Genomic DNA, 22,857 nt, shown 5'->3' on the forward strand with positions numbered 1-22,857 from the left:
AACCCTTTAAATGTTACAATTTATTCATGATTTATGTTATTTCTACCACTAACTTTTATGTAACCTCACTTTCTTCCCTGCTTTTCTTTTTTCACTTTGCTATTCAGGTAAGACTGAAAACATAACTCAAATGATTCTGTTACAGCAAAGTGACATTTAGTTACCATTAACTTGAGCTTCTCTTGCCTGAAGACATTTAGGAAATTTATAAATTCAGGAAAACAATTAAGAAGTGAAACACTTGCTTGAATCCCTAAAGGTAATGCTCCAAGGTCAGAATCCAGTATTCAGAATAAAAATGTAATGAGATGGAAGATTCAAGCTAAGAAATATCATTACATCTGGCCTGTAAAGCTCACCAAGATTATTTATGGAGCACAACAAAGTGTTAGGGCTTTAAATCAACCCTGATCCCCTGGTCTTTGTCTGCAACACTGTAGTAACAACTGCACTAAGTGTGGAGACAGGTCAAAATCAGGGAATAATTTCTCTTCTTTCTGTTACATTTTCTATCTAAACCCACTAATATCAACAAACGTGTTTTATTAAAAAAACAAGAATAAAAAAGAGATTTTGGTCAACTGGTTTAGATTTACTTCATCAACCAAACAAGTCATTCTCATCTTAGTTACAGACAGGGAAAAAAGTGAGTACCTGACATGCAGGAATGCCATCCTCTGTGACCCATGGAACTGCTCCTGATCCAAGCCAGGGCCACACAGACACCAGCAGCTCTGAGTCTGCAGGGACACACAAGGTGACAAATGACAATCAACAGCCACTTTTTAAGAGCCCAAGAACCCAGGGGACAGAACCAGAAGGAGCCTCTCTTGGGTCTTTTAAGTTCTGAGGGATTTCCTCCTCCATTTCCCATCAGAGCTCTCAGGAAAGACAATGATTTACATTTCCTGTTACACTTAGGGCCTACCTACTTCCTAAAATAAAAACAAATAGGTCACTTGGATTAACATATGTTTAAATTTGCATTTAGTTGCTATTCATATCAACCTTATTTAGCTCTTGAGGATATTTAGTTGCAGTAAACTGTGAGAGATGAAAACCAGGACAGGGATTACCTTTGTTTCTGCTAAGGCAGCTCAGGGGTGTTCTTGCAGACAGCTACAGATGGATTTAGTCTAGAAGAGAGCAACTGGAGAAGTTCCTATATGGGACCTGCACACAAAGATCTGCAGGAAGAATATTCAAGTAATTTGCTTTGTTCTTAATGATTTCTCCTTTGGATAAAGGATTTCCCTCTGAACTGGGAAAATGAAACAGCAAGGAGCCTGCTGTAGAGACAGAATTTAAATAAACCAACCAAATCCCAAACATCAGCCCTAAAACCAGAACAGCCTCCTGAATGTTTGATGCACTTTTTGATTAACATTGAAAGCAGGTTGGGAGCTAATACTGAAAAGAGAACAGACCCAAAATAAACTTCAACTGTATCCTTAGAGTGGACTCAATTATGAAATGTTCTCCAGCAGTTCAGCTTTTAAACAGCACAGAGGAAAAAAAAAAGGGATATTCAAAACAACAATTGAGTCGTTGATTTTTATCTTTTATTATGAGCTAATACCAGGATGACATTCAAATGTCAGATGGCACAATTAAGACAGTCTTGGTAGGAATTATTCCAGCATTCCCAAAATTACAATTTAGTACACGAATGGCATCAAATGTATGCATCACTCCCACAGAGAAAAATTATGGAATTCTGAATATCTTCTACCAGAACAGTTTCTGCATCAAATGGGAAAAAGAAAAACTGCTGGTAACACAGCTGACCTAGAAACCTTTTCTGGTAATGACCTGCAGAACAAAATATTTCCCTATTTAACATCTAGTAAAAAAAAATATGACTTTTGTTCAAGTTTAAGATTTAATACTTTTATATGGTTAGCCACAACAGGTATTAACCTCAGTTTTACTATATTTTTGTAATGCTACAAAAATCCTATAAAATCAAATTATAGTGAATTTTTCAGTGATTATAATTAAAAAAGCGCAGCTTGTACAAAATAAAAAAAATAAGATTCTATACTCTAATGAAAAATTTAAGACATTTTTAAATGAACAAAAGAAAGCACTTGTTAAGCTCTCCAATATTCAATGCATTCTGCACTTATCTGAAATAGCCACACAGGAGCTAGAACTCCACTCCCCTTAGTTCACAACTAGTAATTTTGACACTATTATATATATATATAGAGGATCTATGTCTGATATTTTTACAAATAAATACAGGATAAACCATATTGCATAGTGTGTGCTTGCTGTCTGAGTCACACTCCCAAAGTTTCACAGTTATGGTAGGGAATTCAACTTACAATCTCCGGGCTGAAACATTGACAGGACATGGAATTTCCTCGGAAAACCAATGAGTTGGGTTTGTGATTGATCAGTGAACTCAGACAAACAACTCTTGCCATTCTTGCCAGCCATTAAACCAATTCCACTGGACAATTCTATCCAGCCAAGCAAAAAGCAACTGTTAGCTGTAACTAGGACCAAGAGAGATCTACCTCTAAAAAATTCTTTTCTTTTTCTAAACCAAGTTCCTTTATCCTCAGTGAATGTCAGGAAAGTCCAGGTGCAGTGTGTTTGCAGACAGGCCCAGTGCAAACACTCCTGGATTTTGGTTCCACCAAATCACCCGTGGCCACGTCACCAACTGAACAATGGCAATCTTCCAGTATGTCACTGTAAGGTAACTTGATTTTCCTGCTAAAACTAAAAAAAAATTATATTTTTCAACAAAAGGCTTATCAGGAAGTAAAAAAAAAAAAAACAACCTAGTTTTTGCTCAGTCATAACCATTTTTTGTGTTGGTTCTTTGTTAGCATCAAGGTATCGCTGAATCCTTCTGCCTTGCCAATTTTCAGCAAAGAGCTCTGTGACTGGATTCAATGCTTACAGAGAGTTTTATGGCTTGGATCCTATGGCTCAAAAAGATTCAGTATCCACAGAGTAAGCAGAATCTAGAATAAAAAAATCCCTACTGTTGTGAAACACCAGAAGTAGACTTTGCACAGTTTGACTAAAAGATAATGCAACGTGTGGCAGGCAAAAAGTGACAGGACTTGTATGCAGCTGCATGATCATCTCCACACACACGCACACACCATCCACACTCTAACTCTAGGGTAAAGCTCTGCAGATATTAACCCTTTCACCAGCTATGTTCATGGAAATGCTTTCTCTTTAAGGCAGGAAGTATTTAAAGTAAGGTAAAGTTTTACCTTTATTTTATTCTTTGTACCTGTAAGTCAGTTGTACAGATTGTGACAATTTTTAAAAACATAAATAGTGTCCTTAAGAACATGTTTGCTAAATTAAAGTTTTGCTAAAGTTCTGACCCACTGTGGAAGACATTCACTGAAAGGCCATTGAACACTTTTCTCATACAATCAGCAAATTTATTGCCCCAGCATAGAAAAAAAATGTTGATAAATTTAGAAATGTATAATGGCAGTAAACTACCATAAGCAAAATTTCATTAATAATAATGATAATAATTTTAAAAATCCTCAAATTCTTACCCACTGGTTACAAAAATATTTATTTCCTTATACTCTGGAGGATTTGTCTGTGTTTCCTGGGGTACTTCCTAGAGATTTCTACTGACCTTGTGTTCTGCTCACTGTTGTCTCTCTGTGGGTAAGAATCTGAGCTGCCAAGCTGTGCCCAGCGTGTACAAAAGTGATGTTTCCCAGTGAAATGTCTGCTGAGGACAGGCATGAAATAAGCAGGACGTGTGTGAGCCCATGGCTTCCAGTTAAGCCTAGAATATAGCAGCAGTGTTGTTTGATTAGATCCATTTGTCTTTGCAGGAACAAACAGGGATTTCAGCTGGGGAAGCAGGGAAACAGTTCTCTCCCACCCCACACTGCCAGGCTGGTCAGTGAGTGATTCATTTATTGATTGGTTGGTTCATGAGGAGGAGAATCAGAACTAGAGCCTTGAACTTTCTTCACAGCAACCAATTAAGTTTGCCTTTTTCATTTTGGGATACTTTCCATAATGAGCTGAATCAAAAAATCTATTTGAAAAATATATATTTTTTATATATATATATAAAAAAAATTCATTATGTTTTGAATGTGAAACACCAATTAAGTTTAGCTTTCCTCTTTGATTCCACCCCATTGTAGGAAACCGCATAACGAAGCTTGCATGCTAATTACCCCTCAGCTGCAAGCCTGCAGGCATTCCAAACTCTGCCTAGTGAAAGGGCCAACCCTCCTCGACACATTCACGACTACACCAGTGATTCTGAAGCAACATCCTGCCCCTTAATACTGTCAGTTTCGAGCTCTCAAGCTGAAAGATCCTTGATAAGGTGAGAAGATGTCACTGGAATCAGTAAGATGATGTGCCTAGAGTTCTGCAATACCATTGCTAAAGTTTTTTTTTTTTATGCACCATTGATTGACAGGAAAAAAAAATCCATTTTTCTTTGCTTTCCAAGTCTCTCTGTGCAATGACCGATTCTTTGATACTGTCACTTTTTAAAAGTAAACCGAACAAGCCCTCAAATTTCAGCTTCAAGGGGGCTCATGTCCGTTCTTGCTTTTCCACCTGGCGAGGCTGACGGAAATGGTGTTGTCATAGATTCATGCGCAAGTGCTCCGGTCGTTTGGAAATCATGGGAAAAGCCTGTTTTTTGTAGGGCCCAGAGTTTGGTTGCCGGATTGGAAGTGGTGCTGAAGCCTCTCCACAGACTGTCACATCCATTTGTTCTATTCCACTGGTCTCCATCGGGTATTCCACAGGTGTCTGGGTGTTGGATGCGCCGGCAGAAGCACCTCTTCCCCAGAATTCCCCAGGGGAAAACTTGACAGGGCTTTAAAACAAGAAATACGGAAAATCAGAGATGGACACATACAGAGCACCAAGGTGTTCCTTACTCTGCAGGAAACTGCACTCAAATGCATATGGAGAAGCAATTCTAATTCTTCCTTCCACTTCCAGGAATCTGAGAAATTTCCATGTCTGGCTTCTACCAGAGCCTTTTGTAAAATTCTCTCATTTTGAGGTGATAGCAGAAGGGTTTTTCTGTACTAACACGATTCTTTAGTGCTTAGGATGTTCTGAAACAGTTTTAGCTGTATCAAAGTCACCACTGAGGCTGTATCAGCACTGAAAAGCAACAAATTAGAACTTCATGTGCTGCCCAACACCACAGATTAGTGTTTAATAATGTGGTTTATAAAATAGAATCACTTCTAATGGAAGTGCTGGGCTTACTCAGAAGCAAGGCTGCATTTTATATTTCTAATGCTTCAACTACTTGTCAAAAAGTGTATTACAAAAAAAAGAAAAAGAAGATAAAGTACCTGACTGGTGTCCTAGGGCTACCTATGAATCTGCGAGGTGATCGAATTTTTGGTTCAAAAGAAAATTTCTCTTTTACGCTTTCGAGTACAGATGGAGCCACATACGTAAAACCCTGCAAAACAGGAAAAAGGCACTGCAACTCACAGGCAAGGATGCATTCAGGATCACTTGTGCAGTTATGAAAATCTGATTGTTACAGGAAAATTATAAAAAGGAGAGTCAGTGTAGACAGATGAATCTTTACTCACTCCTTGAAGCAAACAGTGGGATTTAAGGGAGTGCTACACCCCAGCTATTTCTCCTCAGATCACAGATTCCCACAGGCACGCTCAATTTAATTAATTTTGCTCTCTGGACTGGCCGTTGTTGTCTCTGCATGACTGTGAAAGCAATGCCATGTGCAGGGTTCACAGTGCAACTCTGAATCACAATGCTGACATTCCACAAGGGCAGCACAGTTTGTTGGCTGCTGTATTAAAAAACGTCAGCAATAACCAAAGAATTTCAAAGCCTTTAAACATTTCAAACCTGTTACAGGATGTGGATTTAGTTAAGGGAGTTTGCTTCAAGGTGTTAGGAGTCAACAGAATGGATTCAGCTGAAATGCCCCTTTCTAGCAGCAAATTTCCCCTTTCCCTCTCCACAGTCACTTCTTACTTGTCCCTGGTTCACTCACCAGAAAAACCTGGTTGGCACTTTCACTGAGAGTTGAGTCATCTGGGCTATCAACAGGTGTCTGACGTGTAAACTTTGAATCAAACTGGCTCACATCCTCTTCAGATTGCTTTGCAAAAACAAAATGATTAAGGGTTTATATTACAGATATCAACCAAATGGCTCAGCGGTGAGCAGTGCAGCCTCTGGATGGAGTTCATTCCATGGGTTTTTGGCAGAGCTCTGCTGGAGGAAAACCCTGGAGTGGTGTCGGAATCCTGTCGCTGCCAGTGGGAGGTCACTATGGGCACTGACACTGAGAAATAAAGGCAAGGGGGAGGGGCAAAAATTATGGATCAAAAAGGAACACAAATTAAAAAGATTCCTTTTAAAAAAATCTAAAATTACAAACAAAAACTTTTAGAAATACAATGCCAGTTTCTTGCAAGTTTAGCCCTTGTCACAACCAGTACAGAACAGTTGCAACTATTTAGTTTTTGGAGGCCTCTCCAGTTAGTTTTGTCCTGTTTTTGTAGATACAAAAGTGTTTATAGTCTGAGGGATAGAGGACAACTCTGGAATAATGATTATGAGGAATATGTTTTATTTGGTTAAAGAAGAGCAGTAATTCCACAATCCCTTCTTTATTCCCATGGAAAGGCAGCAGGTGCTCATTTGTGCAGGCCTTCATGTGACCATAGAAGCACAAGTTGAAAAACCATCTGGTTTATACAAGAAACTTCCATAAAATTGCTACTAACAGAAAAACCCCAAACCACCTTCAGATAAACTTTTGCACATATCAGTCTTGAGTCTTTCTGAGGGGAAAATGGTCTGGAGTCCCCCATGCTGTAGAATGCTTGACATTAGTGATGCTTAAGCCAGTTTTAAGTGAGAATTTTAGTAGCTGGGAATTATAGAGGTGCCAATACCCACAGCTGCTGGAGCTGATTGTACCCAGAGGGAAAAACAGACACCCTCCAAATACAAGATGGGATAATAAAAACTTGTTCATCACATCACTAGTTTGAGGTAAACTCTACTGCTTATAATGCACAAGATGCATTGTAAAGATTAATAAGCAAACACAGAAAATGCTTAATTAGGTGATTTCATTTACTTTTGCTTAGCAACTCTATCTAGTTGAAACTAAGTACTGACTTACTGTAGAGGGTTTAGCAGCTGATCTCAGAGGGAACTGCACTTGCAGGTCTGTTTAACCTACGGGTCAGAAGCAGGAGGAATTCAGACTGAAGCAGATCAGGTGCTACATCAGATCTGCCAGCTTTAATTGAGGGTGAATCCGTCCCCTGAGTTGATATAGCTCAAGTACCAGGAATCAGTGGCACTCCAGTTTGTAAAGTGAACGTTTCTAAGTTTTATTAAGAGCTTTGCTGAAGGCACAAAGGGCATATCTCTTTCCCAGTATTCCCAGTACATACCAATAAAGGTTTAAAAGGAGGTTCCACCTTGCGTGCCAGCAGCTCGTCCCAGTTGATGTGTCTGAAGAAGGCGTGAGCCTGCAGGAGGGACAACAGCACAGTCAGCACTGCCCCCAGGGCACAAAGCCCAGAGCTTCACCATTAACATCTTCTATCCAGACCCTCTCTCTGGGTGTTTCTTTCCAAAATCACATTTGGTTTAGTGTAGAATATTCTGCAGCACTACCTCAGAGTAGCTGGAAGAGCTGAGAATTGAGATCACACCTCCAAGTCAGACAACACATCCCTGTTTCCTTGGGAGTGTCAGAAAAAGGCAGTTTACATGCAAAATACCTCTGCATTTTCCAACTTCAGAAGTTAAACCATGACAAAACGCTGCAATAATGACAAATTATCAGAACTGTGAAATATGGAGGACTCTCTAAAACTTGTCAATATCGCCACAAAAACAGTTAAGCTGGAATGCCACACTTCTCCCTTTAGGGAGCTGCACTAATACAGGGTTGGCACGGTTTTCATCAGACTGCTGAGAGTATCCTCACCCTTCCAGGGCTGCACAATTAGCATTGTGCAACTACTAGAAAAGATCTACTGCAAGACAGAGCTAAAAAATATAAGTTATTTTCCAAATCTCAAATTATCAAATAGCCAGACAGCTGCTTTTGTTGAGCTTTAAAGACTTCAGGTTTTGAGGAGTTGTCACATGTGGCTGCCTTTCTGCTCATTACCCTTCAAGACAGGCACTCTCCTTCCCTGAGGTACCTTCAAAGCTGTTTTATTTCCAGTGAGGTCATTTAAGAAGCCTCAAGTTAAGCTCAAGTTACCTGAACTTCTCCAGCATCTCCAGGACCAGCTCCTAGACGTGAGGCAGCATTTCTTTTTAGCAGCTTGATGAGAAATAACACCCAAAAAAGCAGAATTAGTTATGCTGTTATAACCAGACTAAGTTCTGCCATGAATCATCACTTCAATGAGTACTTTGCAGAATGAATACAGAACAATCAGAAAAATCTCCATTCACTTGAAAACAGTTGTATTTTCTGTACCACTCAGCAAAAAGGTGACTCAAGCAGCAATAAACCAAGCTTGAACTGAACAGCCACAGTGGTATCCTTTACATTTCTATTTTATACATAGAAGTGGAGTACTGACAGTCATTAAGATTCTACCTTTTTAAGCAGATCTCTGGCTTCTTGTGTGAGGTAGGGAGGCAAGTTGAGTTTACACTTGAGAATCTTGTCAATTGTTTTCTTTCTGTTCTCCCCAGTGAAAGGAGGCTGGAAAGTACCATTGAAAAAAGAGGAAAAACAGGACTTGTTCAGATCTTTAATTTGTGTACATAGAACTTACTTCAGTCATTTACAAAGCAGGTAAAACTACTGCAAATAGGCACTGTTTGGATAAAAGCAGCTCATGTCTATAATCAAACTTGAGAGCTGGATTTTGGTTCTTTTTCACTTGCAGTGGGTATACATACAATATATGTATTTATACATGCAGCTGAGTTAGGATACAGGGAAGCAGGAAAGCTACAAAGGGAAATACATGCAATTACAACTGTGCACCTACTGCTCCAGTCAGCATGTCATACATTAATGCCCCCAAACTCCACCAGTCCACAGCACGGTTATGCCCACTCCTCATCAAGATTTCAGGGGCCCTGTAAGCATAAAAATGAAAAAGAAGAAAACGTTTTAATGAGCTTAATACTAATTGTGACTGCTATTTACCAACAAAACCCCATTTATCAAGTAAAGTTGTCCTTAATGACTGAACATATGAACCACCAGTTAAAAAAGGCAAACCACAGCCATTACCCCCAGAGCAGAGCAATATTTTGTATTTCATCGTGCAGCTCACATGTATTCAATTGTTCCACAGAATGTGTGTGTGACTGTTCCATCGTGAATGGATTCTTTACATAACCCGAAGTCAGTCAGTTTTACATGACCTGAAATTAAATAGATCAAATTTAAGACTTGTCAGAATTCTGCTATTTGTAGAAGTAACATTGAAGAGAATTAGGAATTTTTAATATGGATATGTAATTATTCTGAATTACTTCTGACAGAGCAATGCAGCTATAAAATAGGAAAAGGTAATCACACTTACAGAGAAAACCAAGTGCTGCCACTTGACAAACTACCAAAGCTTATTCAAATACAGACAAATGTATTTAAAGACTGTAGAGCATCATTTAGCTAAAAAGTAGGTTACTGAATTTTACTGTCTGCTTCAAAATTCACAGAATGATCTTCAACAAACTGTAAAGTGCCCTGAATAATTCAGTACAAAGACTCAGACTAAGTAAACACATTGTTTAGGGAAAACATGAAAATTCTGGGTGGTACAGACTGCCAGACTAATCAGTGCTACAGTCACTGGGACAATGCAGTCAGGAACTGAAAGTGCTGTCAGTGGGAAGTGTCAGCTGCTGGCTAAGTCATTTCAGCCACAGATGATTTGGCATCCTACCCAAACTGCATTGACTAAAATGTCACAGGTTCTACTTCACAATGATCCAACAGGAGAAAAAAAAAAATCCAGAGGTGCACAAATGGCAAATCAACCACTCAAAACATGTCTGGGTCCATGGAACTGAGCTTTCTGTGGCCTATTAAACCAAGGAAGCTGAGTCTGAGGGCAATTAGCTCTGGCAGCTCTTCACTTATCCCAGGAGTGTTACAACCCTGCCACTTTCTAAGGAGATTCACCTAAAACTGAGGTGCTGTGACCTTTGGGAGAATTGTTTTCAAAGGACTGGCAGCCTGACTCATGGCTAGAGCTCTACCTTGATGATTAAGCATGATATTTTCTGGCTTCAGATCCCGGTAGATGATTCCTTTTTGATGCAAGTGCCCCAGTGCCATGGAGATTTCTGCCAAGTAAAAGCTGAAAGGGAACAAAAATCAGACATATTCAATCATGCAGAGCATCTTGAGCAAGTCTCTCACAGTCTTCAACTCCCAAACCCTGACCACTGCCCTATGGACAGAGCCTCACTGAGCAGCCAGCAGTGGACCCTCCTCTGTTGTAAGACTGGAGTTCCACCAGTACAAACTGGTGAGGGCAGCACATGTATACCCTCCCCAAACCCATTGAACTGCTCTTTCACTACACTCTAAAATGAATGAGTAGTTAAATATAATTTAAGCACTTGGAATAAAACCCAAACTATTAATTTACAAAAATAGCTTTACTTACCAGGCTGTGTCTTCCATAAATATCCCTTCTCTCTCTAACTGCATAAATAATTCTCCTCCTGTCATAAGAAAAAATAGATTGTACTCAATTAAAAGTATCATTTTAAGTCAGTCAAAAGTCTATTTTCTAGGAAAACTATGAGCAACAGGTATTTTTGCCTGCTGTACAATAGGCTGTTTCACAAAAAAACAACTGAGCCACTGTTCTGTTACCCTCAGGATTCCAGCAAGCTGAGGAAATCAGCATTTAAAAACCAAGAGCACTTCTGTCCCTGTTTTTTGTGGTTACAGCTTGAAAAAAATTGCTTCTAATTGGTGTCTGTTTCGCTCACCATGAAATAAAGGTAAAATTTTCTTCAGTCACAAAGAACCTGCAAGGACTAAACCCTCAGGTAACTCTGTAGGATTGCACAGAACACACAAAAATGACAAATCTAGAGGAAGGAAAAGCCTTAAAACTCCTTCTCTCCTGTACTGTCATGAAAACCAACTATTTTATATTTCATTCCTCTTTATTGTATGGAATTAGAAAGTTTATTCATGTTCTTCTATGTATTTTTAATACAAACTTGTTTCAGTTTAAGACATCAAGCCATCATTAATTGGCCTTTCACTTGTAAGGTAAGAACCCAAATTTTTGATTGTGCAAGACCCCAAGAAGGAGGTAAAAGAATGTTATATACTGACCACTGAGATACTCAAGGATGAGGTAGAGTTTTCCACCAGTCTGAAAGGCATAAATTAAGTCTACAATGAAGGGATGTTTCACTTCCTCCAGTATATTCCTCTCTGCTTTCGTGTGAGCTGTATCCTTGGCATTCCTTACAATCATTGCCTGCAAAAAGCAGAGATATGTGAGCACAGAACATGCTAAACAAGGCAGACTTTTATACTGATTCAATTCTGAATTTATTAAATTACAACGCTACATAGGAGTTAGCAACAGCATAAAAAAATTACATTTCACCACAATATCTACATAAGAGGTTTATTTCATAGACTCACACAATAATTTAGCTTGGAAAGGACCTCCTGACCTATTTAAATGAGCTGCTGAGAACTACCCAGACAGAAAAATTTGGAGTTTAATTCTAATTCCAACTGTATCTGAATAAAAACTGTATACATCCTAGAAGTTATTTTATACATATTAAATCATTAGAAAATTCTAAAATTGAGGGATGTATGTTTGGGGTTTTTTTTAAGATTCAGACCATAGTGAAATTCAGGTTACCTTTTTAAGAACTTTCATGGCAAATATTTTCCCGGTGTTTGCTCCGGTTACTTTCCGTACTTGAAACACCTAAACAACACCAACACAACAGCAATCACATATTTCAGTTGCATTAACTGCCACAAGCTAAAAAGCAAAGTTGTGCAACAGAGAGAGAGAGGAGATCACCCACAATCTACAAGGCAAGAAGCAGAGACTGGATGCAGAATGAGTTTGGGCCGTTCCAGTGAGGCTCTGCCAGGGAGCTCAGTGCCACGCCTGGCAGCTGGGGGTGCTTCTGGCCTGTTCCAGCTGTGGCAGAATGGACTTTTCAGAGAGGGGGGATGAGAGCAAAGCAAGGGGCCCTGAGGGTGGGAGGGACTCGGTGCTGGAGGCTTCTGACCTTGCCGTAGCCGCCCTTGCCCAGCACGCGCAGTAACTCGAAGCACTCGGGGCGGATCTTCTCGGGGCCTCTGTTCACGCTGGTCTCTGAAATCTCAAATTTTTCACAATGTTCCATCCCACTGCAGAAAAGCAGAACAAGGCTGTGAGTCTACCTGGTAGTGAGAAGTGAGGAAATGAAAGCACTGACTCCCTGGAAAGTGTCTGTCTGACTGACAGTGACAGAGGGCTGGAGGGCTCCCAGCACCAGGAATGATTGTTGGTGGTGTGCAAAGCTGCAGCTTGCACTGAGAAGGTTGGCTGCAGGTTTTGGGGATTTATAGTAGCAAGATTTCCTCCAAACCCCTTCAATTTAATGCACAATACATCTCTGCATTACACCAGAATTAAGTTTAGAGGATGAAAACCTCAAACTGACTCAGATATTTCTTTGTATCATTATATCCATATTACAAATGTTATTCAAAGGCAAGAGATTTGTTGGAAGAAACAAGGATCAAAAGACAAACAGCAGCTTTCACCAGAATTCTTTTTATTATTATTATTTTATTTCAAGATACAATTGACAAATTTTAATGTGAGGAAAAGTGAAACATCTAAAAATGACTCAAAATGGAACCAGAATGACAAAATTTTCTATTTACCTTAACAATGTAACAAAATTAGAAGTTATTTGTGGTGGGCATGAATGATACAGAATATTTTCTAGCAGCAACTTACAGGTCATATTGGCCAACTCCTCCATGGTCCATGCTCTCACTTAACTGACCCTGGGGATGAGAAGTGTAGAAGAAAGATGAATTAGAAAAAGGAAAATATTAAAAATAAATGCACTGATGTGGTTTACGACTTTTTAAGTTTGAGAAGAAATCTCTATATAATTAAATAGGTCAGGAATAAAAAGTTATCAGCAGAAGATCCAAAAATCTACTAAATTCTGTGCCAGATTTGCAGTACTGCCATGAGTCTCAAACAGTGACACAGGGAACCCCTGTCTTACTTGGCTGCATAGTTATTCAATCACTTAAATTTCAGAGGTACAATTTCACACCCCCAAGTGAACTTGAAAAATGTTAAGGTACTGCAGTTTTCTTTAAAATTCCTCTTACATGGAAATTTTTTGTCCTGTTGCAGTACTATGCAAATGAGATCAATAATAAAGATTATATGAACAGATGAACTGGGACTCCTCTGCACTAAAAATCTACTGAGAAAGTTTTATTATTTTATGTTGGTTAGTCAAATCCCAATAATGATGAAAGAATTCAGCTTTACTCTAAAGTTAAGCAAATTTTCTGACCAATAATCAGTACTGAACAAGTTCCTGCACTTCAGCACCACAACCAGTCACCATTAAGAAATGGGGTTGAATTCTGAAGAGATACTTTCCTCAAAGAATTTTTAACCTGATCCCTTCCCTCTAACTGTGGCTCTGCATGGCAAAAGAAATGCAAAGGCAGCAGACAGCTGGAATGAATGCAAATAGAATGGCAGGGGCAAGCTTCTAGTGACTGCTGTACAGTCACATTCTTATTTTTAAAAATATGGACACAAAATAACAACTGTGAGTTCATGGTGAACAGCCTGGGACCTACAGACTGATATAAATATATTGCGTGACTTGTGAAATTCAGAGGAGTAAAAAAAGAGAAAACCCACTGAGATCTACAAAAATCAGCCCAAGCCAAGGAGTGCATTTTAAAACATTATCCAAGTGAAAACACTAACCAAAGAAAACTCAAAACTTTTTTCAACAGCTTCCAGACCATTGCAATGTTTAAGTTTACAGAGGCTGGTTTATTTTGGGTGAGCTAAAGGGGAATTTAACTCTTGGATCCACCTACTAACACCACAAGCAGTTAAGGAGTCCAAAAGATCAGGTTTGTTTCCAGCTCAGAGAGCTGCCAGCTGATGTCCTCCTGTTGACATTTATTAGAGAAATCCAGCTTATTGACGTGTTTCACAATAAAAGCCACTAGAGCTGCCCTTGACCCCACTCTTAGATGCCAACAAATGAATTTTTAAAAATTCAACCCAGACAATAAACACCCCTCAGTTCCCAGAGCAACTCCTCCTGTTGCCCAATGGTTCTGGCAAAGTTTACGTCTGCTGCTCTTGCTCCTGTGAACTTTGGGTTTCAATCTCAGTATTTAATTTAACCAAAAGTCACTTCAAATACCATTCTGGTATTTTTTCAGGATTCCTTCTCATGTCACAACACCAAGAAAGGCATTGGGAAGCCACCAGCCCTTCAGTCCATACATTGTTTCATTTATTACAAACACCTAAATTAAGGCTGAGGCTTTTTTCACCATAATAATTAGTGCAAACAACCACATGGCTTATAAGGAAACTTAAACAAGGCTTCAGATTTTTCCAGGATGGCTGTGCCACAAACCCACAACTGAGCTATCTGGACTCACAATTTTTGGGGGAATACCAGAAACCAACACCAGAAATTTGACAACACAGTCCTGAGTGTTCCCCTTGCTCATTCCTGGATCTCCACTGCTCTGGCTGCATCTCCTCTCTGATCCCAGCAGGACACACACCCTGTGGAGATAACTTCCACTGGAATTGTTCCCTCACACATTCCTGATGTTCCCCTCATTCCTTTTCATCTCAAGCCCATTCTCACCCTCCTTTATCTGTTTGCCAAAAGGCACCTGAGACCAACCAAGGTTGCCAAAGTCCATAGAAATGGCAATCGTGGCAAGGTTTGAACATCCACAATGGTTTCATTGTTCCCCGAGACTAAATTACAGGAACACAGGAGAGAACAAACTCAACTTTCTGGCCACCTCCATCAGAACCTGTTCTTGGCAGCATTAACAGGCTGATGCAAGAAACATTTTCTAAAGCCAAGTGTTTTATTGATTGTTGAGGTGACAGACAGAGCTTCTCCTGCAGCCTGAGAAGCTTTCAAGCCTTCAGCTGTCAAAACAATGCCTGCAGGTTCCAGGGAGCGTGGGTAACAGAGTATCTGCTTATCTTCCCAAGGGAAGTACCTGGAGGGAACCTACAGCACACATGGAAGGGACTTTTTACAAGAGCACGGAGGTTTAGATTAGATATCAGGGGAAATTCTGCCCTAGGAGGGGAGACTGTGGTACAGGGTGCCCAGAGAAGCTGTGGCTGCCCCATCCCGGGAAGTCCGAGGACAGGGCTTGGAGCCACCTGGGATACGGGAAGGTGTCCCTGCCCACGGCCTGAGATGATCTTTAAGGTCCAATCCAACCTAAATCACTCCATGATCTCGAAGACTCCAAAACTGACATTAGTATTTAAAGAGCAAAAAAGAAATGCAGTGGCACTTTGAGCAACAGCAAACGCTTAATATACAAACCAATATCAAAAAGCAACACAAGACCTAGAAAAACATAAACAGAGATGATGCAATAAAACCCCCCTAAGGCTTTGACAGGATCTAGATGAGCATCACGAGCTGCAAATTGCACATTATCAGCTGCGCTGCTGGGCGAGCAGGAGACGCAAACAGCGCTGACCCGCCTAACGCAGCGTTTCAAACCTCGCCTTTTCATTTTGGCGCGACAGCAGCGACTTTACACGGCTCCAGAAAGATCGGCATTCCCGCACTGACGTTCGGACATGTGACAATACAGAAATAATTTTTTTTAAAAAAAGCCCCGCTGAGGCGCTTGTGCCGCGCTCCCAGGCCGAAGTTCCGCGGGGAGCAGCGGCGGCGCGGATGTCCCGGGGCGGCGCGGGCCCTGCCCGGCACAGCTCCGGCCTCGCCGCCGCCTCAGCGCAGCCCCCGCCCGGCCCCGCGGCGCCTCCCGCGCCTCCCTCCCTCAGGCCTGCCCCGCTCCCTCCCCGGCCCCGCTGCCGCTCTCACCCCCTCCTCCAGCTCCTCGTCTGAGCCCGCCTCCTCGGGCTGGTCCAGGTCGATGTCGAACACTCCCGCCATGGCGCCGCCGCCCCTCGCTGGCTCCGCCGGGTGCCCGGGGCCTGCGCCGCCTCATGGGCCCGCGCCCCGCAGCGCCGCCGCGGCCGCCATCACCGGCTGCGCGGCCGCAGCGCGCCTGCGCGCCCGCCCCGCCCGCGCCCGCCGCGCACGCGCACACCGCGCCTCCCGGCCCCGGCAGCGGCAGCGGCGCCTGCGCGGAGACCGCGGTGAAGCCGCGCGGGTGGCGCGTGCGCAGAGGGCGCCGTGAAGCCGCCGCGGGCGGGAGCGGCCGGGCCGCCTGCCCGAAACGCGCGGTGCGCATGCGCGCGCAGGCGGGGACGAGGTGAGCGCTGAGGGAGCGCGGGGGGCGGGACCGGGACCGCGGGACCCGCACGGACAGCGGGACCGGGACCGACCGCGGGACCTGCACGGACAGCGCGATCCCGGGACGGGCTGTTGAGGAGGAAGGCTCTGGGACGGGCTCGGGACCGAGGGGCAGCCTGAGAGGCGGCGCCGGGAAGATGGCGGCGTTCCCTGAGGGGGAGACCGGCCCTGAGGGGGTCCTGTGGCCGCGGCGACCCGAGTGAGGCTCCCCCAGGAGTCGGTCTCGATTCTCATCCACACGGGAGGGTCGGTGTCGTACGCTTTGGACATGAGCGTTTTCTGGCAATAATTCAGATATTTTTAAATTTTTTGCGTGACTCGGTTTCCCAGTGACACCCGGCTTGGCCCGACGCGGGTGGGCATGGCAGTGAGCTCGTACCTGCCCCACAGGCACGGACAGCGATCCAAGGAGTGCTGAGGCACGGCTGGGATGGCAGTGAGGAACAGCAGCCCAGAATAACCAAGAGAGTTAAAAAAAAAAAAATTACCTTTTTTCTGTGAAGGGATAGAAAAATGAGAAAGCAGAGCTGCTGTCAAATGCTGGGTGGGGAGAAATGTCAAAACATAGCAGGATGGAGTCGAAACAGTTTGCTGTGTGTGGTGGAAACAAGGGGAATTCTCCAGGGAATCCTTTTGTCACCTCAGCAGGCTCTGGCATCAGGCCTGGTGCAGCTCTCAACTGGAAAATAGCAACATTTTTGAACTGGCTTAAGTTTTCCAATTTTGCATCCTAGTCCCGTAACTCTTGAGTTATAATTGATTGTTCCTACCCTGCTTTACCAAGCAAAAGTGAGAAAATAAATAATTTTCTTTTTCAGGCTTAAATACCAAGTGAATAAGGATGTCAATTGTCACGGTGCAGCTTGGGCAGTGTGGGAACCAGATTGGGCAGGAGGTGTTCAGTGCTCTCTGCAGTGACATCCGTGGCACCCACGGGTTGTGTTCCAAGAAGGAGAATGGATCCTACCAAGATTCCTGCAAGGAACGGTTCTTCTGCGAGGAGGAGTCTGCAGGTACAGCTTTAAAGGGCTTTTTCCCCTCTCAGGGTCTGATTTCAGCACACACAAACATCAAATGGTTTATTTCATGAGAGATGTGTGCTCTCTGGAGCTCAGATTTGGTTTTGGCACAATAAATGGCTCAGCAGCAATCAGGGCATGGCCAAATCCTTTCTGTATTGTCCCCATTATGAGTTTAGCTGAAGTGGGACATTGTATCCATCCATCCCACCTAAATAATCAGCACTTTTTCCCCAATTTTGTTTTCCTTCCTGTGCAGTACCTGTTGCCCGGGCTGTGCTTGTTGACATGGAGCCCAAAGTGATCAGCCAGACCTTATCCATGGCTGCCAGGTCTGGCCACTGGAAGTACAGCAGCCACTCACACTTCTGCCAGAAGCAAGGATCTGGGAACAACTGGGCCAACGGGTAGGAACAGCTGCCTCAAGCTTCCCTGAGGGAGTTCTGGAGGCTGATGAGCTGCTCAGACTCCCTAAGAGTGGTAATGCAGCAGCTGTGGCAGCTAAATTAAAATTTGCTATGTGAATAACTTCACCTTTGTGCTTTTATTTTGATGCAGCCTGCCCTGTCTTGCTGTTTTGTGTTACCCCACAGTTACTCTGTTCATGGGCCCAGACACAAAGAAGCAATCATGAACCTGGTGCAGAAAGAAGCAGAGAAATGTGATCGGCTCGGGGGATTTTTCACAATCATGAGCATGGCTGGGGGCACAGGATCAGGCCTGGGAGCATTTGTGACCCAGTGTTTGAGAGATGCTTTTCCAACCTCCTTCATACTGAACCATGTGGTCTGGCCCTATGGCACTGGGGAGGTGAATGTCATGTTGCCTTTTAATAACTAATAATAGTTTACATAAAATTTATGAGCTTATAATCACTGTTTTTTTTTTAACAAAATATCTACAACAGAAGTAAATTAGAAAACTGGTATATTTTATACTGAAAAAGTTCAAGTGATTACAGTATCACAGATAAAGAATTTTCATCAAAAAAATCTTTGTGATAATTTAATGCTGAAGTGATGCAGATTCACAAGAAGCTGTGATATCTAACTAGAAATCTCCTGATATGCTCTTATCTCAGCATTGTAATCAGTTCCCAGGCAGATCTGGTTCCAGCATGTTTGTATGGAGGGAGATGGATAACCTGATTTTCACAGCTCTTGCCCTCTTTCCATGAAAAGGCTCTGAGCTGCTGACCTCATTCTGCACTCTGGCAAAGAAAATGAATCACTTCCTAAATCATAACTGAGGAAACAGCAGGAGCCAGGGGATTATAAACTAAAAGGAGATTAAATTGTTTGTCTCTTCTTTGTGTGTGTTTTTTTGTTTGCTTCCAGGTCATTGTTCAAAACTACAACTCTGTTTTGACTCTGTCACATCTGTACCACTCATCAGATGCCCTTCTTGTCCATGAAAATGATGTCATCCACAAGATCTGTGCCCAACTGATGAATATCAAACAGATTTCCTTCAGGGATGTCAATCAAGTCATTGCCCACCAGCTGGGCAGTGTTTTCCAGCCCACTCACACAGCAGGAGGGGGCTCAGGCTACAGCAGGAACCCTTTAGGTACCACACCCAGCACCCACACACCTTTCTGGGGTCACTTCAGCTGGAAACTGAAATTCTTCAGTCTCCTTGCTCAAGTATTTGGATACATCCCAAGTTTTAAGACAGGAAAAGACCAATTTAGACGTTCAATCCTGATGTAGCAGAGTCAAAAATAGATTCCCCCGACTTCTGGTTTCATTCTTCACCAAAAGAACCCTGTTTCTCCTTTTTCAAGTGAAAACAGACACTCTTGTACCTGTTTACATTTCAGAGGAAATTTGCTCAGGGCAGTAATTTTGGACTGAGTTTCACATTTCAGTTTGGGTTAGAAGTTTGCATGAGCTGAAACAGAGTTTTGAGTTATGCTCAGCAGAAGAGGTGAGCAGAGAACTGGGCAGCAACATGCAGCAGACTGACATTTGTACCTTGAAAGAATTAGAGAAAGTTGCCCTTATTGCTTATAAAATTAAACTTCCACATCTGTCTGGAGTTCAGAGAGACTCCTTGAGATTTTGACCTAAACTGTAAAATAAAAGCTACTACACCCTGTATAGAACTCAGTAATACACAGCAAGTTTGCATGGCTTCGAAATTGCTGAATCTCTGAACATTCATCACTCTTCTCCCACTTTAGCTGCCCTGTGCAATATTTTTGTCAAACATGAGCAGCTGTTGATTTCTCCTTTCAGGAGAGTTAATGGAGTCGCTGGTGCCACATCCCGAGTTCAGGATGCTGGGCCTGAGGAACATCCCCCAGATGCCTGAGAGCTCCCTGCCCTACAGCACCTTCAGCTGGCCTGGCCTCATCAAACACCTCAGGCAGATGCTCATTGCTAATGCTCAAATGGAGGAAGGTAAATAAACCCCACTCTCTCACTCTCCATCACTCTTTTATAAAAACACTCATTTGTGCAGATGCAATAAAGCTGGATGTTTTGTAGAGTTCACAATGAAGCTGTTGCCCTCAGTAGGAATTTGCCCCCACAAAACCAGCTGCTCCTTTCACCATTCCCTCAGCTGCCACAGCAGCTCCCAGATTCTCCTGCTCTGCTTCCAGACATCTCAGTTAATTATAACTATTGGAAATACACAAACCAAACTGGCAGTCTGTGGCTGTGCACTTAATTTACATAACTCATTTGGAACATTCCTTGGATGGTGAGCTCTGCTTTTTCTTTTTACACCTTCTAAGCATAGAAATCAGGCTCAGCTCTCCCATTTAATTTACATGGAGAATTCAGTTACAGCTCCAGTTATGCAAGGAATGGGCTGGAGGCTTGCTAAGTATAGAAACAGGTATCTATTTTCTCTGGCAGAGTGACTGCCAGGCAAATCCTGCTGGATTAGCAGTGGTTTTCTCTGGGAATTGTGTGATTGCTGCTTCATTCATGTGCAGCAGCCACAAACTCCAGTGTGGTCTCAGTTTGGGGCACAATGATAGTTCCCATCTGCATCTTCACAAAACATTAACTTGCTTTTCCATCTCTTTTTTTTCCAAATCCCAAAGGTATTGATTGGCAAGTACGACCACCATCCTCCATCCCCTCCACAAACAAACCCCTGCACTTTAACACTTCCATTGCCAACCTGGTTATCCTGAGAGGAAAAGATGTGCATGGCGTGGACTTGGGTAAGAGGAGGAGCGCAGCACCTCAGGGGGTCTGGTTTCACATCTCACTGCTGACTTTGCAGCCAGATCTGATACAAGTGGAAACATCCCAAGACCACACATTTGACTCCTAAGGTTGATATTCCCTCTAGAAACATTTTGCTGTCCAAGGCCACACTGTCTAATTGCTTAGGGCTGTTGTGTTTTACTTCTGAGTTTCCTGAAGCACTTGAGGGAAGGAGGAAGAGACTCAAGTGTATATCTGGAATTCTTGGCTATAATGTCTGAAAATACATCTAGCTGTTTCTGGAGTGATGAGCATTGCTGACAGCTGGAGTATCCACACCAGTGTGCTTCTAGATAATCTAAGGAGTCTGTTTAATAGTTGTATTTTCAACAGACTACCCACTCTGCAGATATTTTTCCAGGCCTGAACTGATCTGGCAGCACTGATTAGGCCACACAGGGATCATGTGTGGGTTTTGTCCAAAGGGCTGTCCTGTTTCTGCTACAGGAAGTTTCCAAGATCCCTCGTTATACACATCATGGCTAAACCCTCAGGATGCTTTCAATGCATGGAAAACTCCCAGAGCATTTAACAAGTATGAAAAGTCTGCTGCTTTGGTCAGCAACAGCCAGTTCCTGCTGAAACCTCTTGACAGCATCGTAGGAAAAGCTTGGAATATGTTTGCTTCCAAGTAAGTGAAAATAATTATGCTGTACTTCACTAATAATTGCCAATATCTTTGCTGATTTCTAATGTCTGACCCATTCTTCAACACACAGAGCTTACCTTCACCAGTACGCAAAGTTTGGAATCCAAGAGGAAGATTTCCTGGACTGCTTCACAACCCTGGAACAAGTTATCTCCAGTTACACCAATCTGTGATTTATTTCTTTGTTAAGATGGTCTGAAATAGAGATTTTCCAAGCTGGAAGAACCTTCCGTCAAGTATGTAAATTATTGAGTGGATTTATTTTTCAGTCTTAGGAGCAGAGTGTCTGTGTTTGTGAGCGTGTCTGAAGAGCAAGAACTGAATCTGAACTAATATATTCATATATTCATATTATTCTTTTTTAATATATCTAATAAATACCTATTTTTCAATACATTTGCTATATACTGTAGCTGTATCCTTTTCTGACCGTTTCACTAAGCAAAACTACAACTCCTGTTTTTCTCCAAGTTATAAGTTAATTAACTTGTTAATTATTTAAACATATTGGCGATGAGGATGGCTGGTAGATTGCAGATGTAAGAACTTACAATTTGATACTATAAATACAATATATTTTCTAGTTTCTAAAGCAAATTTAAGGACTTGGCTCCTTTTGGCCTGAGTTTTACCACGACCACAAGGTGGTGCCCTGGGAAGCTGCAGCTCCCTCCTGGCAGGAGAAGGGATGGAATGACTTGGGAAGGCACCCACTGAAATAAAATTCATAAAAGAGTACAGTAGAATTAAAGATTACCTTGTAACACTGAGCTCTCTTCTGCCTCACTCTGCTCTTCATTATTGGTAGGGAGAGCTTTGGGAATTCTTGCCATTCCCTCCCCATATCCCACTGTTCTCCCACAAAAATAATCTCACAGACCAAAAATTAAAAGAGTTAAATCAGTCTTAAGGACTTTTTCCTTGACAAATGGACAAATTTCACAGTGCACCTTCAGGTTTTAGTGCCATTTCATTCAAAAGATGGCAGCTCAGAGCTTGCTCTGGTCAGAAGGGATTTTCTGCTGTTTCTGCCACTTTCAACCATTGTCTAATTTGGGTATTTTCACAGAAAGAACTGCAGGAAAGATTGCACAAGAAATTCAGACAAACAGCACAGGCAATTCGAGTTTGCAGGAACAAAGGGTCAGGAAAGGAGACCATGGTGAGCTTCTCCCTCCTCCAAAAGGCACAGGATGTTCAGCAACACAGAAATAAATTCCCCTGGTGTTTTCAACAGATCCCAAACAGAATTTCCAGTATCAGAAATGAGAATAGGTAACTCCATGAAAAAATGGCCAAGTCCCAGGAATCCTTTTCCTTCTTCACAGAACAGGTAAAAGAGTTTTTCAAAAGGCTAAGGACAGGTAAGTTCCCTGAGAAACAAGGAAGAGAGCAATGGGTCATTGTAGTGCTGTAG

At 42.3% G+C, this 22,857-nt stretch overlaps 2 protein-coding genes across 6 annotated transcripts; one reads left to right on the forward strand and one right to left on the reverse strand.

Moving 5' to 3' along the window:
• Nucleotides 1-1,548: 1,548 nt before the first annotated feature.
• Nucleotides 1,549-16,337, reverse strand: RPS6KB1 (ribosomal protein S6 kinase B1). Its single transcript, XM_002199132.7, has 15 exons — nucleotides 16,111-16,337; nucleotides 12,975-13,024; nucleotides 12,256-12,376; nucleotides 11,874-11,942; nucleotides 11,327-11,474; nucleotides 10,641-10,698; nucleotides 10,228-10,328; nucleotides 9,297-9,387; nucleotides 9,006-9,096; nucleotides 8,606-8,713; nucleotides 8,261-8,323; nucleotides 7,437-7,514; nucleotides 6,017-6,124; nucleotides 5,340-5,452; nucleotides 1,549-4,846 (listed from the first exon to the last, which is right to left on the reverse strand). Exons 1-15 carry the CDS (start codon nucleotides 16,180-16,182, stop codon nucleotides 4,609-4,611), a joined length of 1,509 nt encoding a protein of 502 aa, XP_002199168.1. The 5' UTR covers nucleotides 16,183-16,337; the 3' UTR covers nucleotides 1,549-4,608.
• Nucleotides 16,338-16,379: 42 nt separating this feature from the next.
• On the forward strand, nucleotides 16,380-21,836 carry TUBD1 (tubulin delta 1). Of its 5 annotated transcripts, none has more exons than XM_030288197.4 (9): nucleotides 16,380-16,504; nucleotides 17,364-17,558; nucleotides 17,824-17,971; nucleotides 18,158-18,374; nucleotides 18,902-19,133; nucleotides 19,805-19,969; nucleotides 20,623-20,745; nucleotides 21,239-21,422; nucleotides 21,511-21,836. In XM_030288197.4, exons 2-9 carry the CDS (start codon nucleotides 17,387-17,389, stop codon nucleotides 21,611-21,613), a joined length of 1,344 nt encoding a protein of 447 aa, XP_030144057.4. In that variant the 5' UTR covers nucleotides 16,380-16,504; nucleotides 17,364-17,386; the 3' UTR covers nucleotides 21,614-21,836. The 5 variants fall into 5 exon arrangements, with proteins under 5 accessions (XP_030144057.4, XP_002199145.5, XP_032607652.1 ...); XM_002199109.7 differs by having other exon boundaries at nucleotides 16,462-16,791; XM_032751761.3 differs by having other exon boundaries at nucleotides 16,487-16,504; nucleotides 18,123-18,374.
• The last annotated feature ends 1,021 nt before the right edge of the window (nucleotides 21,837-22,857 follow it).

This window comes from Taeniopygia guttata, chromosome 19 (assembly GCF_048771995.1).
Source record: "Taeniopygia guttata chromosome 19, bTaeGut7.mat, whole genome shotgun sequence".
NCBI lineage: Eukaryota > Metazoa > Chordata > Aves > Passeriformes > Estrildidae > Taeniopygia > Taeniopygia guttata.